This window comes from Canis lupus, chromosome 14 (assembly GCF_003254725.2).
Source record: "Canis lupus dingo isolate Sandy chromosome 14, ASM325472v2, whole genome shotgun sequence".
Taxonomy (NCBI): Eukaryota; Metazoa; Chordata; class Mammalia; order Carnivora; family Canidae; genus Canis; species Canis lupus.
Genome location: NC_064256.1, coordinates 32189216 through 32203548, shown reverse-complemented (window position 1 = coordinate 32203548; position 14333 = coordinate 32189216). Strand labels below are relative to the sequence as shown.

At 35.6% G+C, this 14333-nt stretch overlaps 2 protein-coding genes across 10 annotated transcripts in view; one reads left to right on the top strand and one right to left on the bottom strand.

Annotated features, from left to right (window-relative positions):
* Window positions 1-14333, bottom strand: part of HDAC9 (histone deacetylase 9) — a 1020499-nt gene that overhangs the window by 947884 nt on the left and 58282 nt on the right. The window lies entirely within an intron of this gene.
* On the top strand, window positions 10093-11131 carry PRPS1L1 (phosphoribosyl pyrophosphate synthetase 1 like 1). The gene is given in 4 exon segments (XM_025464798.3): window positions 10093-10402; window positions 10405-10873; window positions 10911-11097; window positions 11099-11131. Coding segments are annotated over 4 exon segments (999 nt in total).

The window sequence follows — 14333 nt, the reverse complement described above, 5'->3', positions numbered from 1 at the left end:
CTGTCTCAAAGCATCCAACAGCTATTTTTGATAATTTCTCAGACTACAGGTTTCCGTTACTTATACAAGATCCTGCAGATTTATCCACTCCAGCCTCTTCATCAGCTACCATGATACTGCCTCTGCTACCACTAATCTTCCTGAGACATTTTCTCCCAAGGGACAGGTGTCCTCTGCCAGTGGTGGTTGCTGCTTGCTGCCTCCACAATTTTGCCCTCAGGGAGAGAATCTGAGCACAGGCTTATCCTAAATTCCTGATCCAAGAGCTAAGACTAACTGTCATTATCCTAGGTTTCAGTTTTATAGACTTCATGGGTCAAGAGGGTTAGAAGTTAAGGCCCAGGGCCTGCCCAAGGGGAGGAGTCTCATAGGAGACCTTCTACTTATTAAATTGGGACCCAAAAGCTTTCTATCTTCAGAATAATAGTGAACCAGAAGTAAACCTGCCCCACAGTCCATAGTAGGGAAGGATGACTTGTGAGCAGAGCAGATAGCAGACAATAGTGTTGGAAAGATGGGTGAAAGTGTTGGGAGGAGGGGAATCCCTGAGAAGTTGCTATATTCCCTGGATAGGCCAGGGGAACTTAAATGCTGTACATGGTTTCAGGTGGTCGCAGACAAGTAGCAGTTCCATGCAGAAATCAGAAACAAATTCTTTCTGGAAAAAGAAACTTTCATTTTAGACTTCAAGGAATTTCCTCATATAAAATTTCATATGTCATGAGGGTACATAGTCAAATATAAATAAGCAAAAAAGAAAAAAGGCAACATGAGTGAGAAAAATAGACAGCACATACAGATTCCAAAAACTTCATATGTTGGAGTTACAGATATATCTTATGACACAGCTATTATACTAGGTTTAAAAAATTAGTCTGATATAAGAATAAGTATGAAGATAGCTTCAGAGAACAAAACTCTAAAAGCAGCCCCTATAGAATTGAAAACAAAACTACACAAATGTTTTCAGATGAGAAATACAATAACCAAATTAAAAATGAAATAGACATACAAACTTATTAAAGAGGCCAAAATCTAGAACACTGGCAATACCAAATGCTGGTGAGGACGTGAAGCAATAGGAACTTTTATTCCTTGGGGGTAAAAGTTGCTGGTGGGAATGCAAAATGGTACAGACCCTTTGGAAGAAGGTTTGTAGTTTCTTATAAAACTCAAACCACTTTTACCATATGACCCAGAAATCACACTTCCTGGTATTTATCCAAAGGAATTGAAACTTTATGCCTACATGAAAATCTCCACATGGATGTTTATAGCAGGCTTATTCATAATTGTCAAAGCATGGAAGGAACCAAAATGTCCGTCAGTAGATGAATGGATAAATAAACTTGGTCTATCTAAACAATGGAATGATAATTAACACTAAAAAGAAATGAGCTATCAGGCCATGGTAAGATATGAAGAAAACTTAAATGCTTATTAATAAGTGAAAAAAGTCAATCTGAAAAGGTTACATTCTGTATGGTTCCAACAATACACATTCTGGAAAAGGCAAAACTGTGGAGACACTAAAAGGATCAGTGGTTGCTTGTTGTGAGGGAGGAGAGGAGAGACAAATAGGCAAAACACTGAAGATTTGGGGGTAGTGAAAATATCCTTTATGACATTATCATGGTGGATACATGTCATTATACATTTGGCTAAAGCCATGAAAGGTACAACAAGAGTGAACCCTAAGGTAAACCATTGAGTTAGGGTGATGACAATGTGTAGGTTCAACCTTCATTTTTAAAAAGTGCCATTCTAGTGAGTGGTGTTGATAATCAGGGAGGCTATGCCCACAAATCTTCATAATCTACCTTCTTCTCAAATTTTTTTGACTTAAAACTGCTCTAAAACAATTTTTTAAAAAATAACTTCAATCTATTATTTTTATACCATAATAGACCCAGGTAAAAAAAGAATAAGTAAACTGGAAAATAGGTCAGAAGAAGGGATTCAGAATCCAGCATAGAAAAAAAAAAAAAAAAAAACTATGAAAGAAAGGTTCATGGGAAGTTGAACGAGAGGCATATCTTAAGTTTCATTAGAATTTCAGTAGTAAGAGAGAGAATTGGACAGAGTTAATATTTAAAAAAAGTAAGAGGGCGCCTGTGTGGCTCAGTTGGTAAGCCTCTGCCTTCCATCCAGGACCTGGAATGGAGCCACATTGGGCTCCCTGCTCAGCAGAGAGCCTGTTTCTGCTTCTCCCTCTGCCCCTCCCCCCCAACTCGTGTTCTCGCTCTGCGTGTGCGCGTGCTCTCTCTCTCTCCAATAAATACATAAATAATCTAAAAAAGAAAAAAGAAAAGTAAGGAGATTTTTTCCTACCATCCAGGAAAAACACCAATCCATAGATTCAAGAAACCAAATGGATCTCAAACATGTAATTACTTTTAAAAAATTCCAACCTAGACTCATAACAGTGAATCTGCATCAGAAAGAAAGAAAGAGGGAAGGAAAATCTTAAAAAGCAGCTAAAGGGAAAAAAATGTAGTAACTTCAAAAGAGTAACTTCAAAGCAGGCTGAGTTCTAAACAGCAATAGAATCCAGCGAAAGGGAAAATGATGGCCTCAACGCACTGAAAGAAAATAACTGATGACCTGGAGCTATACACCTAGCAAAAATGTCTTTCAAGAATAAGAGTGAAATGAAGATATCACAGAAAGAAAAATGAGAGTTTTTCATTAGCAGTATCCCGAAAATTTGTAAGGATGCACTTTAGGCAGAAGGCAAGTGATCCCAAATGGAAATTTAAGATGCAAGAATTAGAGAGAAGCAAAGAGAGTAATACATAGGTAGATATGCTTAAATGAACATTGATTATATAAACAACCATAGCAATGTGACTGTGGAAGCAAAAAAGAAGGAAGAAAAATGATAATACCTGGTCACTCTGTGTTAGGAAGGGATAAATCAAGTTAAAAGACATGAAGTTAAATGGAATTTATAAGCAACACAACTAATACATAAACAAGCAGTAAAGCTAAAGCCAAAAGATAGGAAAATAAACCAAATACTATTCAAAAGATAGCTAATATAATCATATTACACCAGACAAAATAGAATTTAAGGCGAAAGACATTACTAGAAAAAAAGAGTTTTGCTTTAAAAACTAAAAAGCTACAGGAATTTACATTTGGAGATAGCCAATAAACTCAAAATACAGAGAAATAAAAGGTTTGTAAAGAGAGACAGATGTATACGAACAATCACTGTTGGAATTTTAACATATTTCTCTTAGTATTTGATGAACTAGACAAAAAAATAAGTAAAGATACAGAGTACATAGATAACATTGCAAACAAACCACATCTAATGTGTGTTTATCTAACTACTCCAGAGTACATATGAGCACACATGGAATATTTATGAAAAGTCATCACTTAGGATAACAAAAATCTTTCAGTAAATTTTGAAAGACTTAAATCACACCTAAAGCATGTGTTCTGACTACAGTACAATTAAGCTAGAAACCATAAACAAGATATCAAAATTTCCTATATATTAATTAATCAAAAAATTAAATAGCCCTTGAACAAAGAAAAAATTGCCATTAAAATTGGAAAATAATTTTCCCTGAATACCCACAGGAATTACTATAAAAAATTACACACAGAGACGCCTGCGTAGTTTAGTTGGTTAAGTGTCAGACTCTTGATTCTGGAAGCTCAGGTCGTGATCTCAGGATGGTGAGATCGGGCCCCTTGGGCTCCACACTCTGAAGCAGTCGGCTTGTCCCTCTCCCTCCCATGCCTGCTTGCTCTCACACTCTCTCTCTCAAACAAATAAATAAACTAAATCTTTAAAAAAATTACACTCAAACCTTCAGTCAAAAAACTACTTAGAAAAAATATATAGCTTTAAATATTAACAATAAGCTAAGCATTCATCTCACAAAGTTTAAAGAAAGTACACCAAAATAAACACAAAGAAGAGATAAAAGGAAATAATAAAAATAATCTTAAAGTCAATCAAGTTTAAGACAAGAAGCCAGTGAGGAGTGTATGAACAATTTCAAACATAAAATCAATAGACTTCTGATGAAATTGACCAAAAAGAAAAAGAATAGTTACGAAAACTCAATACTAGAAATGACAAAGGAAACCATGTTAAAGATGCTGCAGATACTAAAAATACAATAGGAGAATATTATGGAAAGCATCAAATCATCAAATTTTAAAATTATGATGAAATAGGAAATTTTGTTAAAAAAAAAAAAAACAATATAACTGGGCAGCCCTCGTGGCCCAGCAGTTTGGCGCTGCCTTCAGCCAGGGGTATAATCCTGGAGACCCAGGATCGAGTCCCACGTCGGGCTCCCGGCACGGAGCCTGCTTCTCCCTCTGCTTTGTCTCTGCCTCTCCATCTGTCTCTCGTGAATAAATAAATAAGATCTTAAAAAAAAATGGGTGTATCCCATTAATGTAAGGTCGGTTTAACATTAGAAGAGAAATCACTGTAATTTACCATATTAAGAAGTTGAAGACAAGAAAATCATATTATAATTTCCAAAGATGTGGGGAAAAGCATTTAGCATTAAGCCTCTTTCTTAATTGAAGAAAAAAAAAAACTTTCAGCAAACTAATAATAGAAAAGACTTTCTTAATCTAGCATTTTCTGATAAAATGCAACACACAATCGTTCCTAATGGAAAAATATTAAAAATCTTTCCTTTTGAGATTAGGAACAAGGGAAGAATGACCACTGTCACCACTTCTAGTCAGTTTGACTTCAGAGGATTTTAGCCACCACCAAAAGCCCAGATGATGGAAAAGTACAGGGAACAGAAGGAAGAACCGTAATTGCTGTTTATTTCTAGGTGATATAATGGCTTATAGAGAAACCACTAAAAATCACAAATAAGTCTTAATAATGGGCACAATATTTAAATTATCAGGTATATTCCTATATAATGGTTAGACAAAACAATGTTCAATAAATACCATACAGATCATATAAAAATTAAGTATCTGGAAATATCTTAGAAAACATACAGAACAATACTTCTAAGGGAAGACTTCTACAGAAAGATTATGAAAATTTATTTTCATTTTAAAGAGTAATTAAGTGGAAATAAATAGTTTGTTCATGGATTGGAAACCTTAATATGACAAAGTCAATTTCCCCCCTAAACTGATTCATAGATTTAATGCAATTCCAATAAAAATTTTAAAAAAATTTTAGTGAAATTTGAAAGCTGATTCTAAAATTTGAGTGTAAGTATGAAGGGATAAGAAGAGCCAGTATATCCTTGAGGAAGAACAATAGGTAGGCCTTAAGGTTTTACTCATTCTAAGACATATTTGATGAAGAAACTCTTTTGTGTTTGCTTATTTTTTCTTAAATAAACTAATACACAAAGACTTCCTCCCAAGGGGCAACATCAAATCAACCTAGCAACTATTTACCCTATACAATGCTAAGTATCCCTATGAACAGCCAAATGGTCTTCAGAGTATGACAAAAGATTTTTCTCAGTGGCAAATACTTTAAGAAACTCAAGGAAGGGAAATTAGATCATAAACAGGAAAGCCTCTTAATTTTTATTCAATTTTTACTGGGCTAGTAGGTAGAAATTGCTTTTTAGATGTGCAAATGCCTAATGGATTTTTTAAATCCCCAAAATAATAAGAGTTCATAACCTACATGTACTTGTCAAAATATTAGGTTGAAGTGTGTATGTTTATAGTTTTTAAAGAATTATGTGATATTTCAAAACAAAATTCATACACAGAAAAGAAGGCGATGAAGAGAAAAAAAATCTAGAAGCAAAATTAAAATGCCACATCAGAATAGCTAGAGAAATGAATCAAAGAATAATAAACCAACCATGCCTTTTATTTTCTCAAATGGCAAAATAAACGTTGATGATATAAACCAGTGGTTCTCAAAAGTGTGGTCACCAGAAGGGCAGCATTAGCATTGCCCAGTATTTTAGTAAAACACAAAGTCTAAGTCTCCACCTTAGACCTACTAACCGAGAACTGTAGGGACAGGGCTCAGGAATGTATATTCTAACAGTCCCTCCTAGATACCCTGATGCCTTTCAAGTTTGAGAACCACTGAACCATTCCAAACCACACCTCACTCAACTTTGATCTTAAAGTTTATTATGGGGATTAAATAAATGGTCACAATTGAAAAGAAAAAATAAAATGTCTTAAATGTCAAAAGTAGGTTTGAATAGCATAAATGGACCTTGTGTTTTCTCAAAATATAATTAACATGAGTTATCTTTTCACTAATTTCATGAAACTAATATTCCACACGAGAAGACAAAGATCCATCATCAAAAACTGCTTCAAAAGACTTAAATATTTCACACAAATATTAGGAAGATATTCCTTATTTGCAATTTACTAATTATGGAACCTCTCCATATACTGCTTCATCTATCATTGCAATTATATATTATTCAGCAGATGTACCATCATTTTTATTCCAAGATTATTATCTCAGACTAGGATTTTCAAGTTCTCCCGAAGTTTTTTTTAAAATTGAAAGCGTTTCAAAAATACCCCCATGCATCTACAATAATATACTCAGAGTTAAAGTGGCATTTCTGAATCACAAAATTTTCTCCTTTTCTCCTATTTATTTCACTGAGCTTTGTTTACCTAATCACTATCTTCACATCTATTGTGTAAAATGACAGATTTCCAACTAAAAGCTCAGTAAACGCACACAGTACTCAACTTTAATTGTAAAAAGTTACAAAATTTAAAGCATTTCTACCAATGTAAAACTCTGTGGGAAATTTTCTCAAAGTATTGTGGATGATTATTATGAACAAAATAAATGAGGTAAGGTAATGTTACAATAATGATCTGGAACTGTGAGTCAAACAAGTAAGATTAAAGGCACAAAGAAACTCTTCCTAATAAACAAGCAGATAACTGCTGGAAAGAAAAATATGTTCCTTGTTTGAAATTAACTGCCAAACATTCTCAACCTACACAAAGCTGTCATAAAGGACATCTAAATCTGTCCTTGTTTGTAACATGTGTTGTGACAAGATTTGACAGTTTATCAAAGAACTATAATTGCCACCTAAACATCTAGCATTTTGTCAACTGCAAGTATGTTTAGTGAAAGCATTTATTTTGCTTAAAATACAACAACTGTTTTTCTCCACTTTCTAAAAGAATTGACTGGATTTCTTTTCTCCTTAGCTGATCAAGCTGCATCAGGGCTCTCTCTTTGAATTATTTATGTTGGAATTGTGAAGGGTAAAAGAATAATCAGTAAAGCAAGAAACTATTTCCAAGGTAATATATATATATGTATTCTGGGTATTGACTCAAAGACCTTCAAAATATAGCAATGCTCACAGATCTGTAGAGATGACATTTAAAGATGCTTGCCTTGGGAAAGAGAAAGATAGGTATTTTCTCTATACCACAATTTATTTATCCAGAGTAATTTATTCAGATATGATGTCTTAAATACAGAGAATGTGTTCTTCAATAAGCATCATTCCTACTTGTAACTTTTGTTAGAAACAGCCAATGATAAAGTAGATGTGTTTCTCAACCTACAGAGACCAAAGTAAACAGGAGCTAAATCCCCTTGCAATAGATTCACGTAACAGAAATGTCAGAGTAATAAAGATATTTCCATGACACTGCCAATTGCTCATTTCAGGAAATAATTTTTTAAAGAGTTTTCCAGTCTCAGGTTTGGGACTTTGTTCCTTGTAGTTGTTTGATAATAAAAAAAAGTAACATTTTTATACGAAAATTTCTGCTGGACTTTTAAATTTTTCCTTCATTCTCATAAACCTCAAAGAAAAATGAAATAGTGAAAAAAAAAAAACCCTATTTGGAAATTCAAGAACCCACATTTTAGTGCACACTCTGCCCTCTAATTAGCTGTTAAATCCCAGTCAAGTTGCTTCATTTCTCTGGGCCTCAGATCTATGTCTGTGAATCAGGATTTTGGACTGGAAGGTCTCGAAGGCCATTTCCATCTTTAACATTTTATGATTTTAGACAAATCCCTGAAACTATAAGGTGTTGCAACAGCCAGAACTTGGAGCAAAAATAGCAGCAAGACAAAAATTTCTCCTACTTAACACCTCAAGGAAAATGCAACCAACTATGTGTTTTTAATGTTTACATTAGCATTCAGTCCTATTTAGGTAATAATAAGTCTATTTAAAAATCTGTTTGCTGTTGCTTTAAAAAGTGAAAAATGTGTGACACATTGAGAACACTAAGAGAAAAATCATTTTAATTGAAGCTGCAAGTACTTTTTAGTGCTGCTAAATTAAGCCACAGAATTTTCTTTAGAAATCACTGTATGTAGTCAGGCCAGGGAGGAGAATTACATAGTATAGATGGGTCTGCTGATTTTATGATAGGAAGGAACATGAATGGAGGGCTGTGGACAGAAATGAGCTGGCATGCACTGTCAACCATGAAGAGTCTGAATTGAGGACTGGGAGATGTTGATGTTGGGGAGATGTGACTGGATCAGCAGCAGGACATTTTGATTGGTCTTTTTGACATGGCTGTTTATATGGCTTTATAATAATAGCACATTTGATATAAAAACACTTTTTTTCTAGCAAAGTAGTGTGTTTCATGGACATTGCCAAATCTTACCCATTTCTGTTGCCTACTCTAATTCCTGAGCTTATCCCATCTGTGAACCCAACCCAGTGGGGGAGCTCAAAAGTGGGGTGAGAAAATATATTCAGCAAATTATTTACTAATTTCAAAATATGAAAAAATGGTTGATTTTAGGCTAAATCAAAATGTTTCCAAACCAAATGTCAGACACACAATGAGCAGGATAAAAATGTATGATCTATATCTGATGCCTCCATTATTTTTATGACACAGTTTGTTCTTGAAATTCCTCATCTGTGCTGCATTCCACTTCTTTCCCCATTACTCTAACTCTCAATTCACTTTAGAAGCTATGTACTTAAAATTTACTAACACTTAATCATTTTATATATTTTATTAGTGTTTTTTTCATTGTATAAGTAATGCAAGTGCAAATACTATATTAATAGATGGCAATAAAATGTGATAGCCCTTCATCCCAAACTTCCACCAAATTACTCCCCTCTCCAAAGATAATCACAACAAAAGAACCCCCATAATGACTTGATGTTTTGACTATTACTTTTAAATATGTAAATTTCATATTATGCATATCTTTTTGACTGGATTTTTTAGAAATACCTTGGGGATATTTCCATATGACTACATAAGTCAATTTCTTTAATGGCTGCTTATGTGCATATAATACATTATATGATAATTTACCTGTTAATGGACATTCATTATTTTCCAGATTTTGCTATTCTTGGTAATTCTAGAGAGATTACTATTTGTCATTCACCATCTTATATTCTGTAAATGATACAACACTTGACACTCGGATTACCTCAGGAAATATTGATCGAATGAATTAATACAGCAATAAATACCACCATCAATACATTTTCGGGATGCCTGCAATTATTTCCATTGAATAGATCCCTAGAAGCAGATACATCCAGTCAAAGGTTATACACAAGAAAATTTCCCTTGCAAAACTTACACTTACCCATTTTATTACAATAGAGGAGTTATCTATCTCATAAATTTGGCGCGTCTGATGTGTGAAAATAATTAGCATTTTCCTGGTTACTAGCAATTTTTGTATGTTTATTACCCACCCACCCCCCATGAACTATTTATACTATTTCCAAACTTTATTTTTAAGATTTTATTTATTTATTCATAGAGATACAGAGAGAGAGAGAGAGAGAGAGACAGAGATACAGGCAGAGGCAGAAGCAGGCTCCATGCAGGGAGCCCGATGGGGGACTCGATCCCGGGTCTCCAGGGTCATGCCATGGGCTGAAGGCAGGTGCTAAACTGCTGAGCCACCAGGGCTGCCCAAGACTTGATTTTGGGCACTTTGTCAGAGTGTGAAGTGAATGTGAAACAGGAGCTTTTCCTACCATGGAGCAGCTCGTGGCCAGAACCAGCACAACCCAAAGGCCTTGGCTGGTCCCGGGTCTGACTCGGGCTGTGGTCCCGGCCGCAGCGGTGGCCGCTGGACGACGAGTGCCCGACCTACTGACCATAATGCCAGACATCAAAATCTTCGGTGGCAGCTCCCACCAGGACTTATCCCAGGAAATTGCCCACCACCTGGGGCTGGAGCTCTGCAGGCTGGTGACCAAGAAATTCAGTGACCAGGAGACCTGCGTGGAAATGGGCAAGAGCGAGCGAGGAGAGGACAACTACACGGTGCAGAGCGGCTGCGGCCACACCAGCGACGGCCTAATGGAGCTGTTGATCATGATCAACACCTGCAAGATCGCTTCTGCCCACTGGGTTACTGCAGTCATCCCGTGCTTCCCTTATGCCCGGCAGGGTAAGAAAGATAAGAGCCGGGCCCCATACCTGCCAAGCTTGTTGCAGATATGCTGTCTGTAGCAGGTGCAGATCATATCATCCCCACGGGTTTACATGCTTCTCAAATTTAGGGCTTTACATGCTTGGACTTACACACTTCTCAAATTCAGGGCTTTTTTGACATCCCAGTAGACCATGTGCGTGCAGAGCCAGCTGTCCTCAAGTGCATAAGGGAGAGTATCTCTGAGTGGAGGAACTGCACTGTCGTCTCACCAGACAGATGCCCCTGGGGAGCCAAGAGAGTGACCTCCTTCACTGACAGGTTGAACGTGGACTTCGCCTTGATTCACAAGGAGCAGAAGAAGGCCAATAACATGGACTTTAGGGTGCTAGTGGGAGCCTTGAGGGACCGTGTGGCTATCCTCATGGATGACATGGCTGACACCTGTGGCACCATCTGTCATGCAGCTGACAAACTTCTCTCAGCTGGAGCCACCAGAGTTTACTCATGGAAACTTGACTCAATGGTCAACGTTGACTCACAGAATCTTGACTCACGGAATCTCTTCTGGCCCGGCCATTCCTCGCATCAACAGTGCATGCTTTGAAGCAGTAGTAGTCATGAATATCACACCTCAGGAGGAGAAGATGAAGCACTGCTCCAAAATACAGGTGATCGACATCTCCATGATCCTCGCCGAAGCCATCAGAAGAACTCACAATGGGGAGTCTTGTTTCCTACCTATTCAGCCATGTCCCTTTATAATAGAACGACCTCGGGTCATTCTATTTTAAAATGAAATAAGATAAAATAAAAAAAAGAATGAAAACATACCCTGCCACTTGTTTTTTTTCTTGGAATTTGAGGAAAAGTTCAGTAGAAGACCCGCTTGCTCACTTTGTGGCTTTCTGCATCCCACATCTGATATATTTGAGTTTATCTTATATTGAAGAAAGATTGAGGATAATTGCTGGGATTTTCTCTCTAGGTTGTCTCATTCTGGCTTCTTGAGTATTTTGTGAACCTTGCAGCTCTCACTGCAGTTCAGCTACTGATTTCAGACTTTGAGGGTGTTGTGTGGAGGTGTCTGAAAGTGATTAGGGAAGTTTAAGCTACATATGAATGCCTCAGGATAACTAGCAACTGCAGCCAATCTGATCCACCATCCTCTCACCACTACCTTTTCATACCACCCTTCACTCCTTTTTATTCCCCCTCCTCTGGGCTGCTCCTCCCCCCATTTGTCACAAGTTCTCCAATATCTATAAACCCCCTCCAAGACAAGAGTAGCAGCTTTCAGCTTGAACAGCCACTGGGTAGGATCATGAGAGGAAGCTGCAAAGTGCAGCAAGAGGAATCTGTCACCATCTGTTTGGAGACTGTTTATCTTGGATTCTCCACAGAGCGGGAGGGAGAGGGAGAGGGAGAGAGAGAGAGAGAATCTGAAGCAGACTCCCTGCTGAATGCAGAGCCCCCTGCAGGGCTTGATCTCGGGATCCTGAGATCATGACCTGAACTGAAACCAAGAAACGGAGGCCTGGCTGACTGAGCTACCCAGGTGCCCCTGTACCTGCAACTTTCGATTTAGTTTTACCTCTAATTACCTTGAACTTGTCCAGGACAAATATCCTATTGGGTCCAAATGATCAGTGTGCCAGTGTTCTGGAAAGCAAATCCACTTCCTGCTATGCAATCTTTTCACATTTATATTAGATATTTTTGCTATAGATTAATTTTAGCCTACTACTACTGTGACTGTAGATTTTAGGTGGTGTTATAGTGCCTTTTGATTAAGCATTTCCCTTTATTTTCCTTCCTTGTATTTGGTTGGCATCTCAGATGACCTCAGATTTATATTTAAAAATTGGTATTATTGTACTCTTGTTGGGGAAACTAGTAAAATGTCTGCATGTATGTGAAAAAAAAACCACATCTAGGCATATCATGAAATTTCTGATCTCTAAAAAAATAAATGCAGACAGGCACTAAAAGCTTCTAAACAATGAAACATAAACAAGGTGATTTTAAAGGAACAATATTCAGATTGCTATTAGATTTTCCATTTGATCTACCAGGCAATAAGAAAAATGGAAAATTTTTTTTTTGCATTCTAAAGGACATTATTTTTAACCTAAATTTCTTTCCCCAGCTAAACTACCATTTAATTTTGAGTGCAAAGGTAGGGCATTTTAATATATTAAAAGACTCAGGGATTTTGCCACCATGAATGCTTTCTGGAAATACCACTTAAGAATACTGAAAATAAAAAATATATATACAACTAAGAGGAACACATGAATTAAAAGAGATAATGGTGAAACTGATAGAAAAATATTTTTTCAAGAAGTTATTGTGAAGATTATCCAGTTATTAAGACTTCACATAAAATTCACATAAAAATTGAGCCACAGTATAAATTAAATTATTTTAAAATCTGTAAATAAAATTCCAGATCATATCCACAAAGTGTGGGAAGTTAGGTGATATTAGGGCTGGTCTAAGGATATTAATAATCTTATCTAGTTTGGGAGGGAGGTTACTGACAAATTATTGACATTATAGAAAAAAACTGTTTTTTTTAAAATTCAAGGACAAGTAAGAAAAAATGGAATGGATTACTTGAAAACTCCTAAACAGAAAAAAAAAATGCATAATGGCCATTGTAATGCCAAAATGGCATAATGAACAAAGTAAAAAAAAAAAAAAAAATCCAGCTGAAGATAGGAAGTAAACATGGGAGAAAATATAGCACATGGAAAATATCAAATATATGTTAAGCTAAAGTCAATGTGTCAACTGAAGTCAATTATGTTAAATTAACCTTATAAAAGAGATTATTAGGTTGGGTAGGAAAATTATCAAGTGATAAGCCGTTTACAAGAGACACACCTAAACAAAAATTTTGATATTAAGGGCTGATGAAAAATATGCCAATTAAATGCTCACAGAGAGAAAGTAGGAGTGATTTTCAGTCAAAGTAAACATGGAATTATGTTTTGCTGATTAAACCCCTCCAATAAGTTACAACCATCAAGAATCTTTATGTATCTAACATTTAATGTTTATTAAATATGTGACAATATGAGGATAAATTCGAGTGAGAATATGAGAAGAAATATATAAACTACATTAATAGAGGGAAATTTTTTTTTAATAGAGGGAAATTTTAACAAAACTCTCATAAACAATCAAAAGATTTTATTTTAATAACTACATATGGAAACTAAACAGATAATTCACATTTTTCCAGCATAAATGAAAACACTTATGATATAAAAAATATTAATAGGTCACAAAAAGTCTTCATATTTTTTTTAAAGAAATTTATGTAGACCATATACAGTAAAGAGGATTTACTGCAATCATCTTGGCAATCTTGTGAAAAACTATCAGTAAAGTAGGGATAGAACGAAGCTTGCTTGACCTAATAAAATCCACTAGAGACTTACAAAGATATAATTAATGATTCCCACTACAATCAGTCAAATTTCTAAGCCAGTGGAATAAGGCAAGAAAAAGAAGAAATATTGGGTCAAAAAAGAGTCAAAACTGTCCTTATTTACAAACGTCATGATTGTCAACAAAAAAATCCAACAATCAAAAGAAAATTTGTTCCTTACAAGAGGTCAGGAAAGTGACTACATGTAAGATAAATAATTGCCTATTCTAAATACAAACTAAACATAATTTTACATTATAATTGAAAAAAAATTCCACAACCTTGAACAATAAAATCTGCAAAATAACCAGTAAGAAATTAACACTGTAGGACTTGTTTGAAAAACTTTGCTAAAGGATGTAGAAGATATGAACCTGGAGAAGAAGAATAATATGAGAGTTTCCTCAAATCATGTAGTCAGTATAACTCCAATCAAAATTCTAAGAGGATTAAAAAAAAACTTGAAAAGATTTTCTTGAAGTTCATCTAGAAAAATAAGCAATAAAAATATGCAAGATATTTTTCAAA